The sequence below is a fragment of the Montipora foliosa genome, chromosome 13 (genome assembly GCF_036669935.1).
Source record: "Montipora foliosa isolate CH-2021 chromosome 13, ASM3666993v2, whole genome shotgun sequence".
Classification (NCBI taxonomy): domain Eukaryota; kingdom Metazoa; phylum Cnidaria; class Anthozoa; order Scleractinia; family Acroporidae; genus Montipora; species Montipora foliosa.
In genome coordinates, this window is record NC_090881.1 from 40,337,799 (window position 1) to 40,358,082 (window position 20,284).

At 38.5% G+C, this 20,284-nt stretch overlaps 1 protein-coding gene across 2 annotated transcripts in view; it reads right to left on the reverse strand.

Moving 5' to 3' along the window:
* The window catches only part of LOC137982335 (uncharacterized), a 53,255-nt gene that overhangs the window by 24,853 nt on the left and 8,118 nt on the right, over window positions 1-20,284 (reverse strand). The window contains exons 3-13 of one of the 2 annotated variants that reach the window (XM_068829418.1): window positions 14,363-14,608; window positions 13,541-13,810; window positions 12,166-12,411; window positions 11,142-11,402; window positions 10,511-10,756; window positions 7,818-8,078; window positions 6,553-6,798; window positions 6,150-6,410; window positions 5,251-5,499; window positions 2,566-2,805; window positions 1,262-1,507 (exon numbers count right to left, since the gene is read on the reverse strand). In XM_068829418.1, the coding sequence (XP_068685519.1) occupies window positions 1,262-1,507; window positions 2,566-2,805; window positions 5,251-5,499; window positions 6,150-6,410; window positions 6,553-6,798; window positions 7,818-8,078; window positions 10,511-10,756; window positions 11,142-11,402; window positions 12,166-12,411; window positions 13,541-13,810; window positions 14,363-14,608 (2,772 nt within the window). Of the gene's footprint in view, window positions 1-1,261; window positions 1,508-2,565; window positions 2,806-5,250; window positions 5,500-6,149; window positions 6,411-6,552; window positions 6,799-7,817; window positions 8,079-10,510; window positions 10,757-11,141; window positions 11,403-11,500; window positions 11,524-12,165; window positions 12,412-13,540; window positions 13,811-14,362; window positions 14,609-20,284 lie in introns of those variants that run through there. The other variant, XM_068829419.1, reaches the window with a different exon arrangement.

Genomic DNA, 20,284 nt, shown 5'->3' on the forward strand with positions numbered 1-20,284 from the left:
CTCTCACCACCTTTGTCCAAAACTGCTGCTGGTTACATCAAGAAACGTTACAACGCAAGCAGTTGTTCTTCCCCTTTTATTGCTCTGTTTCAAGGATTTACACCATTTTTGATAACAGCAATACAGTAATGTTCCATCATTTACAAGTTAGCTGAGACAAATGGATTCAGAGGATTTCTTTCCAGGCCATTTTATAACATTGTTACAGAGAAACGGGACAACAACACTGACAGAATTTCCTTACTAGCACTTTTTCAGTTTAAATTATGAATCCTTTCTTTGACCTATAAATGGGCTCAAAAAATCTGCATATTTTTCTTAAGCGTTAACAGTGGACAGAAAATCTAAAGGCTTTTCAAGGATGATAAAGGGTCAGAAATTCTGAAAGCTTTTATTCAACATTAAAAGGGGACACAGATGCTGAATCCTTTCCTTGATTGACAAATGGGATCAAAAATTGTCTACCCTTTTCTCCAACGTTACAAGTGGACAGAAATGTTGAAACCTTTCTTTGATGTTGCAGGTTTTTTTCTTCGAATCAAGTATTCAGAAATGTTTATACAGTTGACATAAAAACATATATTCTGCAGTTAACGAATTGAATTTTGTAGCCCAGAGTAGAGTGTAGAATCCCACCATCAATCTTTAGTATGACTCTTCCACTGAGAGCAAACTTTGCTTGAACATAGTAATATTTAAATTCCGTGAAGTTTTAAATTATTGTACCTACTGACAATTTGGCATGGTGGTCCTATCACGATCGAATTGCCATCTAATTGCCATCTAATTGCTGGTCACCATCTAATTGCCACTTTTTGAAAACGACTGCTAGTTAACTCATGAAAAACGTGTGATTTTCGGAATCATCCTCGTAGTAAACTTCAAAATTAGATGAATTGAAGTGCCTCAATTTAGTTTGGAACGCTTTGAAAGCCAACTGCAAGTATTCAATTTGCATTTGAAACGACCTGTAAAACCCTTCCACATTTTGAGTCTAATACACGGGACCCTGTGAGGAGAGAGAAAAACCGGAGAAACCGGAGAAGAACCTTGAAGCAGAGTAGAGAACCGCCAAACGCAACCTACCTGTGATACCATGTCTGGGATTTGAACCCAGGTCACATTTTTGAGTGCAAATGCTCTCACTTCCGCACCATCTCAGCTTTTAATCATAAGTTTGTCGGTTAAAAATTAAGGAAAACAATATTGTCTTTTTTTCGAAGAGAGATTTTCACACGACCAATATGAAGTAAGAACCTACCTTCGAATTGAATAGTCACAGAGTCGTTGGCTCGTCCATTACTATTGTTTGCATCACAGCGGTATTCCCCAAGATCACTGACTTGAATAGCGGTGATCAACCATGTTTCACTGTACCGAGTGCGACCTGTGGACACATGGGTCCACATCACAGACGGTGGTGGCGTTCCAGAGGCATTGCAGAACAATGTGACATTACCATCTTTTTGGACAATAATGCTATCCACAAAAGGCACAATTGCAGGAACTACAAAGAAAACTTATAGAAGAGAATGCTCTTCCTGTTAATGACAACCGTATCTACAGTATTAAAGTCAAATTGTTTGGAAGAACAGAGTAAGTATAGGATTGTCTTAAGGGATTGTCTGCACACAATTGTTTGATTCTATGGCCATCAATCCCGGGCATAAGTTATACCATCTGCTGCCACCAAGGAAACAACCCAGCTATAATTTAAGGTGTCAAAAGACATAATTTGCCACGTTCCCATACGGAACGTTTCAGATGCTCTTTCGATTATGCCATGTTTTAAAGTAGTCGACTTTATTGTAAGATATTTGTATACATTTTGGCATTATATGCATATATTGTAATTAGCTTTATATTTTAAACTATGTTATTTGTAAAATACACAATTCAGTTTTACGACTGCAAAGTATTTACACAATAAACGATTTTTCTATCTATCTATCTATCTATCTATCTATCTATCTATCTATCTATCTGTCTATCTATCTATCTATCTGTCGGTCGGTCTGTCTGTCTGTCTGTCTGTCTGTCTGTCTGTTTGTCTGTCTTTCTATCTAAAAACGCCAGTGTGACCTTTCCATCTGTTTGCCGAAGTCCTGTTAAGGTAGGGAGGGGCTGAAACAGGTGGTTAAAACAGGTATGGACTACCATCAACGAACTGAGAATACTCTCTACTGTTATACTTTACGGAGTTCGACTGGCTGTAAGGACCTTGTGGGTTCTGACTATGGCAATTTTCTGCAGGTGCTCCATATTTTCTACCTCCCCAAAATCGAAATCTAAAGCTTTTGTAATTGCATCAGGGCGGACAGTCAACTAGAGCCTTGCTCTGCCGTGCTTTCCCTTGCCTAGGTTCATCACAAAAGGGCAAACGTTACTTCATTTTAATTCTAATGTCACGGGATTGCATCAACGTCAGTATTCTCGAACAGGATTTGATATATAATGTCAAGAATCTTTGAATAATTACATGCATCCTTAAGCTTCCCTTGGGATCAAGATTTTAAAATGATTCCAGGTATTCCAATGACAAACATTCTACTTTGCGATACTTACAGTTTACAACAATTGATGTTTCTCTGGTGACTGATCCGACGCTGTTTGAGGCAGTACACCTATAGTTTCCTTCATCGTCTTTTCGTGAGATGGTCAAAGGCATGTTGACATCACTGTTATCAGAAAGTCTGGTCCATCGAACAGTTGCGGCTGGATTACCATCAGCTATACAATAGAGGGTCACTAAATTGCCTCTATTCACGGTTTGACGAGCAGAAATATGTGTAATTTCTGGCTGATCTAAATAATGAAAAACACATTGCAAGCCGTCAATGCAAAGAAAAGACAACCGTTAGCCTACGTTTTGTCTCTCAATTTAGGCAATTTTAGGCGAAAAGTTCACAAAGTGATTGTGCCTCGGGTTTTCAAATTAGTTGAAAAGGTATTAGAGGAATTGCAGTAGTGATAACGTTTGTTGAATGATTGTCTTTGAATGAGAAAATATTAAATTGACACGTGAATAATTAGACTAATTTTGTTGACTGGTTGGTTTGCAACTGCACGTAAGCCAGTCAAAAAAAAATCCAATGGATACGTCATGTAAGGTAGTCACGAAAAATCTCACTGGTGGTCACAACCTAAATAAACAAGCGGCTACGGGCAGCCTACCCTTTCTACGAAGGTTTTTTAGCCGATTTCCTTCAAAGTTCACAGTATTTCAGTGTTTTTTTTTTTTTCATGTTACAGAATCTTGGTCAATATCCACTTCAATGCCGTAGTCCTGAGTCCACATTCCATTCCATCCACATCCAACCATATGGTTAAGTGCGATCGTAGAATAGTTGTTCATATTTTATGTTAACGCCAGTAAACAGATACTTTACAAGTTTCTAGGATGTTATTCAAAAATATTAAATATTTTTTGTAAAGAATACTGAGACACTTATAAAATTACGTAGTTAGCCTGGTGGGATGTGTTACGAAGTCATTCGAGGACCAGACATGGCAACGGAAACACAGAAAACTTGTTTTCGGTCATGCACACAATTGTTTAATAAACAGTTCCCGATCTCCCGCTGTTTATTCTGTAGTTTTCCGTGGTCTGGTTGTCGCCGCGATTGCCTTTGAATGAAGAGATTCCAAACTTGAATCCTACTCAGAGTGTCTGCTCTGAGAAGTCTCTACACTAGCCATAGAAATCTTACACGTGCGCCTGAAAATCGCGAACCCCTCCTCCTTTCTGAAGATAATAATAATAATAATAATAATAATAATAATAATAAGAAGAAGAAGAAGAAGAAGAAGAAGAAGAAGAAGAAGAAAGAAGAAGAGGAAGAAGAGCCTGATCCTATACTTTGTTCAAGAACAAAGAAATTCATCTGAGGGAGAGATCGAGTACGAGAAAAACACAAAGTACAAGAAAGTTTCGTCTTGAAAACAAGGAAATCGAGGAGAGGGAACGAGAGCTGGAAAATAGGCTTTCTAAAGTGGTAGAAATATTTTAAAAAGATGAGTGTCAGTGAGTTGTATCTATTTTTATTCGTTTGGCCACTTTATGCTGATCCTCAAACATGTCAGCCCACGTAAAATTGTGGATTCCGATAACTGACCTTCCTTCACATACTGATAAATACAGCTCAAAACCAAAAGTCAATTCGTCTGTGTTATATTTCAGGTGCAAGTATGGATCTTTTACAAAAACCTATGGAGTGTGTGTGTTGCGATGAGATACATTGTAGAAAACTGCTTGAAAGCAATGAAGTGCAATTTGGTGTTAAATGAGGTCCAATCTTCGCTGACTTGTATCATCTTACTTCCTGGTCTAGCCCAGTTTGTTTAAACCGATTTTTTTTTTTTTTTTAGCATCTGCGGCTGCCAAAGTCTTGGAAACGAATAAACTGTGAAATTGCTTCGCCTTTAATTTGAACGAGTGCAAGCACCATTACGATTGTTGACAAATCTGGCGACAGCTTCAGTTTGATTGTTCTTCTTCATTCCACAAGCTCTGAAAGCAACAAATCAGACCTCGTCCTTCATAAGAGTGCACAGTTTGTGGTCAACTCCAAACACGAATTTCTCTAAAATATTCTGCAGCAAAATGGCATAAAGAAACATGTGAAGAAACACTAATTGGCTGCCACTTTGCACGCTTCCTAAATCGATCTTTTTTTTTTTTTCCTTCTGGACTTAGCTAAACTAGATTCATCATCGTTAAAGAGATTTTGGCAGGGAAATTCAATTCTTCATGTCACTAGTGTTTGAACAAGCGAGGACAATGCATCGACCAGGCATTACTGACTACTCGAGTGTGTGCGTCCGTGGAAAACTCTTCGTTTCTACAGTGACGTCACATCTAGGCTAGGACTGATAACTCCTGTGAGGCCTAAACACTCGGTCATCTTGGAAGGGCGTGACTCAAGCAAGACCTTTAGACTACTATTTGAGTGATTATCTTTTACCTTCTATATAGAAACCAAAGCCACAAAAAACCTAGGCCTGCAAGCTACATAGGCGCTTTAAGATCTTAGACCACAGCAGTTATGAATGTCACTGAAGCATTAACAAAAGAAAAGCTGAAGAATTTGGGATTAAGAGAGAATTGAACCCACGATAGCTGCATTGTCTGTTGCAGTGCTCTGCTAACTGATTTAGCTATCAAGAAGCCATTTATTAAAGAATGCATGGCCACATGATTGTTAGTGACTGAAACAAGCCCTAGCTAGACAAACACAATGTTATACTTACACTGCACATCAACTGTTGCCATGTTTGTGTCAACATTGCATGGGTTACTAGCCTCACATCTGTATTCGCCGTATTGATTTCTTTGGATATTTGTTAATTCCAAGTTACTTGAATTGGTGCGTTGTCCACTGCCAACTTTGATCCATGAAACGAATGGCAGGGGATCGCCAGATGCTTGACAAGATAGATTCAAGTTTTCTCCTTCAGTTAAAGTCCTGTTCCCTTTAATCGCCTCGATCGATGAAAACACTATACAAATAGACAGGAAATCACTTCATTCTAACATGCGTTTTCAGATAGTTTCATAAATATATTTTTGTATTGGTTAATTAATTAATTTCCAAATTTTATCAAAAGTATTATCATCCAGCTGGACATAGTAGTCTTCAGAAAACAGGATGAGTGGTGGCACTGATCTTCGCTGGTCATAGTTACAGTCAAAACATACTGGTCAACCAACCAGTGTTAACTCTACCTTTCAAAATTAACAATATACATGAAATTTCGTTTTCATTCTGATTGGCTAACACAATGCAGAAAATAGGAACAGTAATTTGGTACCAAGAGAGGTAACAAAGCAAACATTGTGATTTGTCAGTGGCCACTCATGTCCGAGCCCTGGATGGCGAAAGTTTTGCGCCATTCGCGATACGCGTGAGTTTCTTCTCATTATTATAAATATCTCACCTCGAAATTGTTTTCATGTATGTTACTAATGAGTAATACCATGACTTTTCTTGTGCAATTTGGAAAAAAAAATACATATAACCACTATGATTTTTTTCCAAAGACTTCAAATTGCAGAAGCCCGTACTTTTTGGTTCGTTTTTGAAAAAAAATCCGCATGCTTATTAATTCCAAATTGCACTCAAAATCATGTGATTACATTGTGCATTTACCACTGACAGTCACAGAGACACTTGGGCTCATAGCTGTTCCAACAGTGTTATTAACCATGCATTTGAAGACAAACTCTCCTCCAGCGGACATTGTCCTGGTCCAAACTCCTGTGCTGCTGATTTCCTCAACCATGTTTTCGTTTTCATACAAGTGATACGTATGGACCATGGGGTTACTATAAGCTGAACAGTTGAAAGTGATGGACGAACCGTTGCAGACTATTGCTTCGCTGGCAAATAACTGGAGCATCTCCGGTTTAACTAAAATGAAGGAGAATAATCCCTTAGCATCTCAACGAAAAGAAAAAAGGGAAATGACTTCAGCTGAATAATTTCAAAACTTGAAAAACTGCCAAGTTACTCTGCCCTTATGATCGTTCTAAATGTTTTAAAGACAACTTACACAACACATCAAGTTCTACAGAACCGGAAGCATCGCCACATAGATTACTTGCTTCACATCTGTATTCTCCTGCCTCAGTCCTATTGACATATGTAAAAACTAACTTTGTTCCATTGATACGCACTCCATCACTAGTCTTGACCCAAGATACAATTAGTGGTGGGCTACCAGTTGCTTCACATATTATGGTCAAGTTTCCCCCTTCAATTATCCCTTTCTTTGTAAATGGACGGATGCATGAAGGCTCTAAAAAAATTGCACAAAAGTGAGTAACATAACATGAGCTACAACTGGACATGTAACTTACTGTAAAACAATTGAGTGCAACTACACGGAAGTTTCAATAAAATTTGAAGTTGATGGATAGTTTGGGTAGAGTAACCCAATGGTGTCATTGTCAAAATGAATTGTAATCTTTGACGGAATTGGTCTTTAATTACTTCAATTTGGGAGAAAAGGTCGCCAGCTTCTCCAAGTGAATAGGCTGACGCGCTTTGCGGGCTATCGGTACTTATTCAAACCACTGAGTATTATTCACTTGTTATTTAGTTGCATATGAGTAATTTAAATAAAAACAAAATTTCGTTTTAATTAGCATGCACATTCCAGTTCTTTCATTTTACAAGTACTTTCCTTTCACCGAATGAAGTTATATATCAAATGAATCATATATTGAACTGCGGATATGAAATCAAGTGGAGTTATGATCCTTGCTAAAATTGCGTTCATAACTGCGAAGATTAGAGCCTCACTTAATTTCATATCCGCAGTTCAATTTATGATATATTTCATATATCATTTCATCCGTTGATTCATTAATTACAGGATCATTTAAACCCACAAATGACCAGCTCCCAACATCAGTGGCTTCATAGCTCCGTTGCGTAGAGCGTCGCACCGGTATTGCGAGGTTACGAGTTCAAACCCCTTTGAACTCCTAAATTTATCAGTCTTCTCCACGCAGTTGATAAAAATACGTTCATAACTGCGAGGATCACTTTCCATTTGTCGTCATAAGCTGAAGTGTTTCTTGGACTTTCCTGTTAAGAGCCAGAGTGAGTTTACTTGTACGGAACATTTCCAAATGTAGACAGCCAGATATTTTTAACTTAAAACCACTTGTCCCCTTTCATTGGCAACAACTATGCCAGTAAACAGTATAAAATCAAACCTAACTTCTAAAAAATAAAACTTAAGTTCTAAAAATAAGACAACGTATAAAATAAGACGTAACTTTGCTTTGAAAGCAAAAAGGACCCTTTTACCATTGACGATAACAAACAATTCCATGTTCATTGCTGTTCCGATAGTGTTGTTAACCCTGCATTTGTAGACAAATACTCCTCCAGTTGCCATGTTTATGTTCCAAATTCCCATTCCGCTCATTCCACTGGACATAGTTCCATTTACAAACAACTCATAGGTATGTACATCAGGGTTGCTGTAAGCTGAACGGTTGAACACTATAAATTCCCCTCGGCAGACTGTTGTTGCGCTTGGATCTAATACAACCATCTCTGGTTTGACTAAAAGTTTTGAAAGGCAAATTAACAGGATTGTTGTGTTTTTGTAAAATAAATAACTGTCATGAAAAAGTCTTGACAACTAAAGGTTTCCACCGCTACATAACCATAAAAGAGCAAAAGGGCACAAGCTGTAATGGCAAAGCTGTCAACTCTCCCGGATAATCCAGGAGACTCCAGATTTTGGACCGTATCTCCCGGTCTCAAGATTACGGTCTGAAATCTCCCGATCAATTGCAGCATTTTGCCATTTCTAGTGAGAATCGACTTTCTCAACAATAAAATTTCAAATACTTCGTGTTGTTTGAATTATTTTAACATCGATAATAACAAAATGAGAATGTTTCATAAATTCCAGTAAACCATTCGTTGCTATTTACAGGTTATAATTTAAGCAATAATGTGATTGCTCTAAAATAAACCAATCAAATGTTGCATTGCCAATGCCATCTTTTTCGCGCGTTTTTTGACTTTTTGTCTAGGTTGCGTGAGGTCTTGTGTACGTGTGCCAAATCGCGGAGATTGAAGATGTCGATTGATTTTGCTTCGCTTCAGAAGGAGTTTTAGGACTTGTAAAGACAAATGTAGCCGAAAAAATTGCAAAGATTCCTGGTTTAAATGTCATACGTGGAATGGAGTCAATAAGTATTTTTTGAGGAAAAAACGAAATCTGACGTCACTAGAAATGACGTCATAAGCGTTATGACGTCATCTATCATCCCATTCCTATCAATTCTCAATATTTGAAGACTTCAAGGGTTGACAGCCCTGCAATAGTGTTGTATTTTCGACTGACTTTTGCTCCAAAATGCATCATTTCCTACGATGGCCTTTCAAAAGTCGTCACCAGGAATTTCCACTGATCTCGGCTTCTCCACATTTGCAGACTGCTGATTTCCAAAGAAAAATGTAGTCAAGATGTCGAAATAATTTTAGTTTGTTTTGTCTTCAACACATTGCCCAACCCTGCTTCATACGAAAATCATCATTTGTCCCCTCTGAAGGCTGCTTTATTTGCTTGTCACTCACTGCAAACCAAATTCGCTATATTCTGCAGTCTGACTATCAGCTTGTTTGTTACTTATAATTTGCAAATTTTAAGTTCTTTGTTTTATTTCAGTGATAGTCATTTAATAAAGATAGAAAATAACATGAACAGGATCGAGTACATCGACTTTGTCATTTATGGGCGTAATTTATGTTTTGTTATGGGCGCAACTTATGTTTTGAAGGCCTGAGCAAGATCGGATGATTTTTTTTTATATACTCGACAAAATTACTCCATCTCTTCCTCCGTATTGCACTCTATAAACTGTCAGTTTTGAAACGCTTCTTTTGTACATTCCGATTTCTTTTCCCTTCCGGTTATATTTTGTAACGTCACAGATTGGTTGTCATTTAGCCAGTTACACAACTTAGTTCATCACGTAGGGTCTATTTCCGTTTTTTTTTTTCACGTGTCTAGACCAGAGCTAGATTATACTTGCTACAAGATCGCTACAAGCTACATTTCACTACGTTAATATTTGCTACAGAGACTGCTGATTTCTAGGAGCTAGACCACAATAAGTAACTTACGTTGTTTTACGCTTAGTATAATCATTGTTTCTGGCACTATTGATGATTTCACCCGTATATTTCTTCAAAGCGTTTTGTTTTTGATTAGTTGATAATTCTTCATTTAAGTACCATATTATTCTTAGTCCCGTTTCCCTTTCTATTGCCTTTTTAGTTCGAACCACAATCCTACACAGTCCTACACAATTCTACCCAATCAAACGTAACCCTATTATCATTGGTGATCGTAACAGTACTTGGGCCTCTGGATTAAATAAAGACCTTTGAAACTTTGACCTCCGCTCTTGCAATTGTGCGTTCGCTTTCCCCTCCGACTTTTGTTCAGTTCTAGCTATGATACTTCCAAACCGGTGACCCTTGTAAGGTCTTAAAAACTATTTACGCATTTGTCATTGACCAGTCAGAAACCGTGATATTCTGTTACGTAGATAATATATACTTAATATCACAAAATTGCACGAGCCATAGGCAAGTGCATTTTGAGAACTTTCAACTTTTTTTAGTGCAATCTTTTCAAAGTAGTAATGCCTTTTGTCCTAGAAGTGACACCTGACACATAATTCATTCTCGTCACCAGAGCCTCGGGTCGACCCAAGGCTCTGGGAAACTCTATTTAGGAGAGTATGCGGCGTAGGGATCTTAAGGCCAAAAATTGGCTATTTGAACCTTACTGCGCCTGCTCACTCCTCGTGCTCACATGAATGCACCAATTGCAATTAGAGACGCTTTTGATTGTTCTTCACGAAAACCAATGAGAAGACACTTTGTTTCAGGGTTCCCCAGAGCTCTTCTCTCCCTCAGTCAAGAGAAGAGCTCTGGGGTCGAGATTGACACATAATTGTATTTGAGAAACTTACACTGCACATCAACTGTTGCCATCTCTGTGTCCGTGTGACATAAATTACTAGCTTCACATCTGTATTCTCCAGCTTGATCTCTAGTAATATTTGTGAACACCAACTCCGTTCCATTAGTGCGTTGTCCATTGCTGGTCTTGACCCAAAGAACAGTAGGTGTAGGAAACCCAGATGTATTGCAAGTCAAGGTCACATTTCCACCTTCAATTATCATCTCATTCTGTATCGGCTGGATGAATGAAGGAACTGTAAGCATAACAGCATGAGAGGTTGGTATTAGACCTTGGCCACAGTAAAGACCTTGGCCACAGTAAAGTACATGAGGTATAGAAAGCAACTGTTCAAGTAAAAAGGTGCCGCTGTAGCAGTAGGAAGTCAACTGAGAGAAGGCAATCAGTTAGACACATTTATTTTAAGTTTGGTGAATTTTAATTTGTCACCAGTAATAGTATATACATCTGGAACCGTTGAACTACTGAGCCATCGCAAGTCTGAGACTGAAGCCATAGAGAGTTCGTCTTGGTTTTACCTCAAGACGAGATTCATGTCATGCCGAAAATGTTGCTGGTTTGTGCTTTATTTTCAAAAAGTAATCCAGAAAGTGAGCAAACTGGAAATGTAAGCTCATTACCATTAACAGAGACAGTGACGTTTGTGCTCATTGCTGTTCCAACAGAGTTATTAACCATGCATTTGTAGACAAACTCTCCTCTAGTTGTCGTTGTTCTGTTCCAAACTCCTGTTGTGGTGGTTTCATTCGCAGTCATGCCATTTACATACAACTCATATGTATGCACAGCAGGGTTACTGTTAGCAGAGCAATTAAACATGATGGAATCTCCACGGCACACCGTTGTTTCACTGGGTACCAGCTGAGCCATCTCTGGTTCAACTACGACGAAAAGCAAAGTTAATTTGCTAAAATTGTACTTGTTAACAACACAGCTTATGCAAACTGAACAGACAAAAAGGGAGTACACTGTATATCACCAAATTTCCTGAAATAACTGGCTCTTGTGGACCCCTTAACTGATAAAAAAAAAAAAACAGGTAAGGAGACAAATTAAAAGACTGAATAATACCTCCTGTTGCCACTCCTCGGTTACTAACATTTCGCTCCTTTCTACGTGCATTGATGATCATTTCCCCCTTCCCCACCCTCTTTGTCCCCAATATTCTTTTTCCTACTGAATTCATTTCAGATCCGCCAAGCCTTACAGCTTTTTATGGAGTTAGGGGTTAAAAGAAGTCTGCACAAAACATCCATTTAATCTCACAAAGTGGCATGGAACCTTAAAGCTCGACGCTTTTCGGCCAAAGTACAGAAACGAACAATATTATTCAAATCTTATCAAGATACCCCTGTTTGCATTATATGCAGAAGTCGACTGCAGAGCACTCCAACACGATTCCAGAGGGTGTTAAGAGCATCAAAACCACCCAAGCCTTTGTCCTCTCCCCCAGACGTAGTTCCCTCTTTCTTCTTCTCCCTATAGTCAGGAGGTTTCCTCCTCCAGGGTTGCATGATAACCAGTACCTTGTTCCTTTTTATCACAAAGCCATCTAATTGTCTCAAAATGGCAAAATAACCCTAGATCATCAATTTGCAATGAGCTGAAAAGGTCGAAAAAGAAGTAAACAAAGAAATGGCTTACAATGCACATCAATGGTTGCAGATTTTGTGGCATTCCCGCATGGATTGGTTGCTTCGCATATGTATTCTCCAGCTTGGTATCTGGTGATGTTTTTAAACATCAACTTGTTGCCATCGGTGCGCTGGTCATTGTGGACATTTATCCAAGAAACAGTAGGTTCAGGAATGCCAGATGCATTGCAGAAAAGAGTTATATTGCCGCCCTCTCTTACAACTTCGTTTGGAATAATTTGGATAGATGAAGACACTGGAAATCAAACATGTGGGTTTTGAGTTGCTTTTTTCATACAAGTTCAGCTTTACACACATTGTTATTCACAAGCAATAGTGCAAATCACAGGTGTTACTTCATATGAATAGTCGAACAACATTGTAATTACAATGATACTGAGGGGTAATATCATAATGTATTTGTCTTCAAACTTCACAAAATTTAAACTCCCCACCAACGTTTCCTGCAGTGACAGGTGCTTGTCTAAAATGCATGCAAAGTGTCCTTCCATCACATTTACAAGTCAGTATATACGTTTAGGAGGACACCATGTTGCAAATAAAATACCTAAATATAAGGTGCGTAAAAAGAGTATTGATACATATACATAGACTCCACAATTACGCAAAATTCACTAATGTAAATTTAATCCTTATTACTTTAATGAAGGTTTTAACCAACGCGCCCGCCATTAAACAAAAATAAACCTTATAAACGTAATCCAATTATGCTTAAATCTAACTCGGGTACTACAATAGTCAGGGGTTTCAATAACATTTGAATTTGAGCGCTGGTTTGAGTAGAGTTACTAAATGTTGTTATTGTCAATTAAATGAAATTTAATCTTTTGTGACACAAACTTCACTGGCAAGAGGCAGTGCGACCCATTCGTTAAGGTGCTTGCCTTGAGATCCGGGGATCACGAGCTCAAGCCACGGTCTTAACAATGGTTGAATTGGTTCACCTTCTCAGCAGTACTGGTAAATAGCCAACTAGCTTGCCTCCGGCCAGTTGGAATTTTTAACAGTTTTGTTGAATGTTCTGTTCTGTCGTAATAGTGTTTCATTGGCCCTGAAAAGCTCCTTTGGGGAGTGATCAATTAAGTAGGTATTGTGTTGTATTGTATTGTATTGTATTGTATTGTAACTTTAATATCTTTAATTGCTTCAATTTTAGGGAAAATTAAGTAGCTGACTACTGTAATTGAAGTAAGTATACGTAGCCGACACTTTTTTCGGTGTGTCATTACTTATCGAAACTCATAAAAAATAAAACTTGGAAGTCCTACTTAGTAAAGTATTGTTAATGATATAATCGTGCATATATCGATCAGCTCTCCGGTATTTTATCTTCTTTTCACTCATTCCAAAGGATCTTTGCTTACCATTGACAGTAACAAACACAGTTGAGCAAATAGCTGTCCCAACACTGTTGTTCACCATGCACTTATAGATGAATACTTCTCCAACTGTCATTTTTTTTTTCCAAACTCCAGTACTGCTAATGCCATCATATGCATTCATAACGTCATTCTCATAAAGCTGATAAGTTAGATCAGTGGGGTTCGCAGTTTGGGTTAAGCAATTGAAAGAGATGGTTGTTCCATTACAGACTACGTCTTCACTAACGTGCAACTGGATTCCCTCTGGTGGGTCTATGATGGAGACCAAAATATGTTAGTACAGGTCTCCGATTAACAACTTGAAACACCATAATTAAGGCAAGTGCAATCATCCACGTGAGTGTGGTCCGGAGAGGGACTATTTAGGATGCCAGTGACTGACGTTTCGACAACCTGAGCGACGGCCATATTCAAAGTCACTCCTAGTCCGGGAATCAAACGATTTACGACGACTTAAAATAATAACCAAAGTTTGTTAAGCCAACTGTTCTGGCAAAGTTCACAAATTTATCCCGATTCTTTTCAGTGTTTTGTTTTCTTGTTGTTGTCGTTTTATGTTTTGGTCATATATATTTTTTAAATGCTATCACTTATCAGTTTGCTGTATGTTTACCCATGATTATTGCAATACAAGATCTTAAAAATAGAGAAATAAAAGAGTTAAAGTATTACTGAAATGAACCTTAGATTTATACTTGTGGTTTTTAATTTCCTTTTACTTTTCTGTCATGTCTATTACAAGTACTTTCTTAACGTACTAATTACATTTGTAATGATTACTTTTTGTAGACACAGATGACTTACACTGCACGTCAATTGTGGTAGACTCTGAAGCATTGCCATATGAATTCCTTGCTTCACATATGTATTCTCCAGCTTCACTCCTGCTAATATTTCTGAAAACTAACTCAGTTCCATTTGTACGCTGTCCATTACTAGTCTTGACCCAAAACACAGTTGGTGCGGGGATACCAGTTGCTTGACATGACAAAGTCAAATTTCTTCCTTCGGTGATAACGTCATCGGAAATTGGTACAATGAACGGATTAACTGAAAAAACAGCCAAAAATCATCCACTTTCAATGTCCTCTAAAACATTATCAATTTTTTCAATGTCACGGGAATTCAGGTAGAGGTGTAAGAGACATTTTGTTTGTGCATCATCATCATCATCATCATATCAATAAACTGTAAAGTATTTCTCAGTAATCAGGGAAGAGTGTTCATCACACTTGCAGAAAACATATGTTAGTATAATTACATAGGTGATTATTAAAAATTCTCTCCGCCGATTGGTTGCCGATGAGGTGTTTATTACGCGATAATCACACTAAGCGGTTTTTCAGAATGGCCGCGAGCCGTTTTGTCCAGGAGACAGAGGAAGAAATTAATTGTTTTGAAGAAAATGCATATTTTTCAAAAAATCACTTATGCAATTATACTAAAACAATTATTCGCCTCAGGCTCACCAATAGTCACCTCGCCTTCAGAGAATAATTCTTAAATATGGGCCAGAAATCTATTCGATACTTGAATAAAGTGGTCCACAGTTGAATTTAAAAACTTGCTGTTCTCTTATATCTAGCTATTACGATTCGTTTATTCTATGGATGAAACTATGGCAAAAGGATGAACAAACCTCTTCGATACTTGACTCAAATGATCACAGTTTTCTTGAACTTCCCATTCTTTATTGTGGTTTGAAATACATGAAACGCTTTTAATTCATTTGCGAAATAACTTTTATAAGTATTCGGAATATGTGTTTATTGAGTTAAGTAATTGTAACAATTATGCTTAAGTACAAGCTGACGCTCTTGAGGTTTGATCGCCGCACTTTATCCCAAGCTTAAATCTAACGTGACCTTTGTTCCCTCGTGGCTTGAAGTCCAAAGTGGCAAATTCCCACCTGAATTTACCCATATTTGGTATGATTCGCGTGATCGAAGGCTCGTAAATGTTATGTTATTATGCCCAGGGCTCGCACAGTAATGTTAGTGGACCTCGCGCTTGTGCACTCTCTTGAACAAAAAGCTCATGTCGAAGAGTGAAAGCATAAACCTTGAAATCACTATTAAAGGATTTGTTGATAACCCATTCAATGACTAAAGTATAACTCAGGACACTGGTGAAAGTGACAGACTGAACTGTGTGCGCTTTGGCGATCGAGTAAACAGTCAAAATGGCCTCTTCGCTTATCGACAAAGGTCCTTCTGTGGATTGGAGCACAGATGACAGCCTATACAACCGTTTTAGAATGTGGACACAAAGGTGTAAACTGCCATTTACTGGACCCATGGCGAAAATTAACGAAAAAATCCAATGAAAATACTTGTTGTATTGATCTGGGGTATAGAGTCATTCAACAGCTGGGACCTAACAGCAGAACAATAGAAGAATTTGAGCAGCTACTGGGAAAGATTTGAACATTACGTATAGGAACTACATAACCTTCGCCAGGGAAACGTGTCTCTCGAAGAATTCATTGCAAAACTCAAAAATTACTTTACTTTTTCTTTTACCTTACATTCAACAAAACTCGGGAAATGGCAAGGGCAGAGGAATCTGCAAACAAACAGCTCCAGTCAATGAATGCAGAGGTACACCCTATCAATGCAACGAAAAGACTCCAGAACCAAAGAAACCAGTTGAGTAGACAGCCATCACGGGCTGCATCAGGAAGAGCAGGATCCTGCAGAAATTGTGGCTGGGGTACCCGCTCTCGGGACCAGAGTCCAGTCAGAAATGCAACATGCCACTACTGTCAAAAGGTGGGACACCTTGCCAAGGTATGCTTGTCTTTTTTTTGTTGGTAGCTTCAGCTTGATTCAAAAAATCAGATTTAAGCTACCAACAGTAATGGAACTGAAACTGAGCAAGAGTTTAGAGATCATTAAGTGATCATGTTTTGCTGGGGTAATAGATTCAACAACCTTGAGTACAAATGTAACTACCAACTCGTCCAAAGAAAAGGCTCAGCTATAAGTATCCTTGATACTCGGCCACAAGGAACAAGGAACACAAAACAACTGAGCTTTGTAAGTGAGGCTCGGGTGCCGAGACAAATGTCTCGCCTAAGTCCACATACCAGTAATTAAGCCAAGGCGCATTTTTGGACTTAAAGCCAACAACTAGAAAGTTGACAGTGTATGGTGGGAATGAAATACCAAACCTAGGGTCTTGCCTTATATATGTTAAAGGACCGGACAATCCTTGCCCTGAAGTAATCCAAGCAGTAGTTGATGTCGACGGCCCAGTCATAATTAGCAATGCTTCAGCCCAGGACCTGAACCTTCTTAAACTTAACTCGCCAATCACTGTTAAGAGTTGCTATCAAAGCCCTACTCAGATAAGCAAACAATCAATCTGAAAACAGTTGAATTCTTTGGTGAAGGAGGCAAACAGCACCCATTTCTACTGACAAAGGACTATCTCCGTAAAGAATATGAAGATGTCTTCACTGGAATTAGGCGATTTCCAGGGCTACTATACTACATTGAAAGTGACCGTAACATTTTGCCAGTACAGAATGCGCCAAGACAGGTCCCTGTGCAATTACAAGAGTCTTACAAAGTAGAGCTACAATCTTGGACAGATAAAATCGAAAATTCTGTAGAAGAAACGTATGATCGATAAAATCGAACATTGTTTGTAATCAATCATCACCAGACCAGTAACGTCTTTTTCCAGATTGCGTAAAAGCTCGTCAATAAGGCGTATCAAAGCAGTCTCAGTGGAGAACGACTTACTAAACCCAGATTGGAGTTAATACAATATCCCCTTTTGATGTCAAGAAGTCACACGGATGGTCACAAATGTGTTTTTCGAATAGCTTAGACAAGACTGGGAGGACTGAGATTGGCCTGTAGTTGTTACAGTCTAATCTGCTTCCATTTCTTCTAAACACAGGCGTTACTTCAGCTACTTTTCAGGCAGATGGAAAGACCTTGTTTGATATACAGAGATTTAACAGTCTTGTCAGAGATCTTAGTACAAAAGATGCAGCAATCTTTAAAATCTCGACCCTGACGTCATCATCACCTGTTGCTTTATGACTTGGAATGGACAAAAGCAGTTCAGAGTCTCGTTCCTTAGTAAAATTTGGGATGGCGATTAAAGTTAAACATTAGTGATTCTTAATGTATTTACAAGGAAAGTGGTCGGCGTGGTTTCAAAAAATGAAATATTAACACGCTTGGAAATTTTTACCTCAAATTCGGCCAAGAAAATTCCCCAGTTTCCAGTCTCCCAACAGGAAATTTTGCTCGGTCGCGGGAATTTCGAATTTTGGGCACAATGGCTCAGCTTTCTTTGCTTCTAGCGAAGGCCTGGGTCCAACAATGGTTTTTATCGGCAGGCAACAGAATTCAATGCACTTCAAGCTTTCTTTTGATATATAATGTGGCCTAGCTTGCCATATTCTTCCTTTTTCGCCACCAAAAAGGCGTCATTTTAAAGGACAACAGAAAGAATTGCAGGACGCCGTTTACAAACTTCAACAGAAATCCTCTTAAGTTCTTTATGGAGGAAAAGTGAAACGATAGAAACATAGAACAGGTATTTGCCTTTCGCTTGTGCGACTTCAACATCAGCGATACCGCGGTTTTACGCTCGAAAATTTGTTTCTAGAATTCATATTTTCTCCAGCAGAATAACGGCCTGCTCTTCCAGAAGCCGTGTTGGATGATCCATGAAAGCAAGGAGCGGAGGTCGTTTCGATTTTCAAAGAAGAGATAGAAGTATTATTGAAGAACCAGCGACTCAGAGAGATGGTAGTTGAAAAAACGACATTTCGAACAGTGGGGGTTTAACCACCTCGAAAGTCGTAAGAAACGAGCTTTTCTCATGGGCTGCTTGATATGTGGGACCTAAAAACGCAAAACGTAACAGCATCTTGTGTGACCAAGAAAGTTTTTATATCATCTTGAGTCGTAAAAACATCAGATAATTTCATAAATGGATTTCTTGGACGCACTTTTGAGGTAAGCTGTCGTCTTACTGCATGTTCTGAACTAATAATTTTAATATAAAACAACAAAGTCAACTCGAAAGCGAAGCCCTACGCGCGGGCGTAGAGCACCATTGTTAAGAAAATATGGTAACCCATCGATGCGAGAAATCTTAGTTTTATAGCCATGACGTAATCGACCGTACGTCCACCCGTCCATGTATTCCAATGTGACCAGTATCGTGCTAGTTTACAGCATACACCTTTGATATTGGACATCCATGTTTTGATCAAATGACACCTGTCAAAACAAGGTATCCGCTGACCATATCATTACGTGACCATATCGCAGGCTCAAGCTTTGAGCTCACCGAGGTCAACTGGTTTTTTTTTCAGTTGACCGCTGACCAAGTACTAGTTTTCGACTGGATTGCAGGCTCAACCTGGGTTAACTCACCTAAGCTTTATTTTCGCGCGTTTTCTGTGGTCCCGACGCGGCTACACGGCCATATAAATTGACACTTCCTTTCTTTTAGTTTCTGTTTCGACTGGTATACCACGGTGTACACGATCAAATCCTCTACTCCTTATATTTCCAACGACATCAAACTATGCAAGGGCTTTTTTATATTCAGTACTGATAAAGTGAATTTTCTCCTCCCCGCTAACATCAATTGCCTTATCCTAAAGCTGCTCATTTTGTAAACGACAATTCCTCAACCTGCGCCCTGGACACAGTTACATTCTGCGTACAACGTTTCTCCGCTTAACAGCAGGGACAACTATAATGACAGCTATTACTAGTAAATAATTACTGACCCTCGTTAAATCCTATTGTTCTCGCTCTGCATTAAATCAACGATTGCAGTCTTTAATTAAAAATGCTAAAACAACTGTCTGAGGAAAACGGGGGGGCCTTTTTTGTTAGCCGGGAAATTATCAGGAGTAATAAATATATCATTACCAAAACGCGCTACAGCCAACAGGTTGCAATAATTTTAATATTGCTTGACTTCGGCTTGACTAAAATCGAAGATTCACACAAACAAGGAACAATAGGATTTGATGAGTATCACAATTATGACACATATGTGCGACTTAAATCGAAGATCCAACACAAAAAAAGAACAATAAGATTTCATGAGGGTCAGTAATTATAATAGATAATTACTGCGGCTGTCTATGGCGTCCATTGCTTCTCAAAACACTTTGAGCACTTTTTGGAAGTACAGACACCTCTGACAAGTCCAGGGGCTCATATTACTCTCAAAAATATTACGCATAAATTTTACGTCTTAATCTTTGCGCTTCCTATTAAAGTTAGTGAACGTCAACTGGACGTGCTGGGGAATACATGCCGTAAATATCAATTCGTAAAATTACGACGTAATTTTCATAGGCAACCTAATTCACGTCGTAATTACACATCATAAAATTATCTTCACGTAAAATTACGTCGTAAAATCTCTACTAATAAATATTGCAGCCAGTAATAACTGCCTCAGTAATTATCTATTAAATATACTTAGCCCTTGAGTAGACACTGAATCATAAATAAGAGCCATTTGTGTGATTGTATTTCTTGCGAAATACAACGAAAATTGTCCCCTGAGAAGACATGTGGTCACTCGTAAAATACGAAACCCAGAAAGATTGAAGAAAATAAACAAGTAGTAGCTATCGCTAATTATAAGTGCCAACGAGACAGTCAGTATAATACATACACAAGTACAAGGAAGGATTACGTTTTTGCAAACGTTGGCCGCGTAGCACTTATA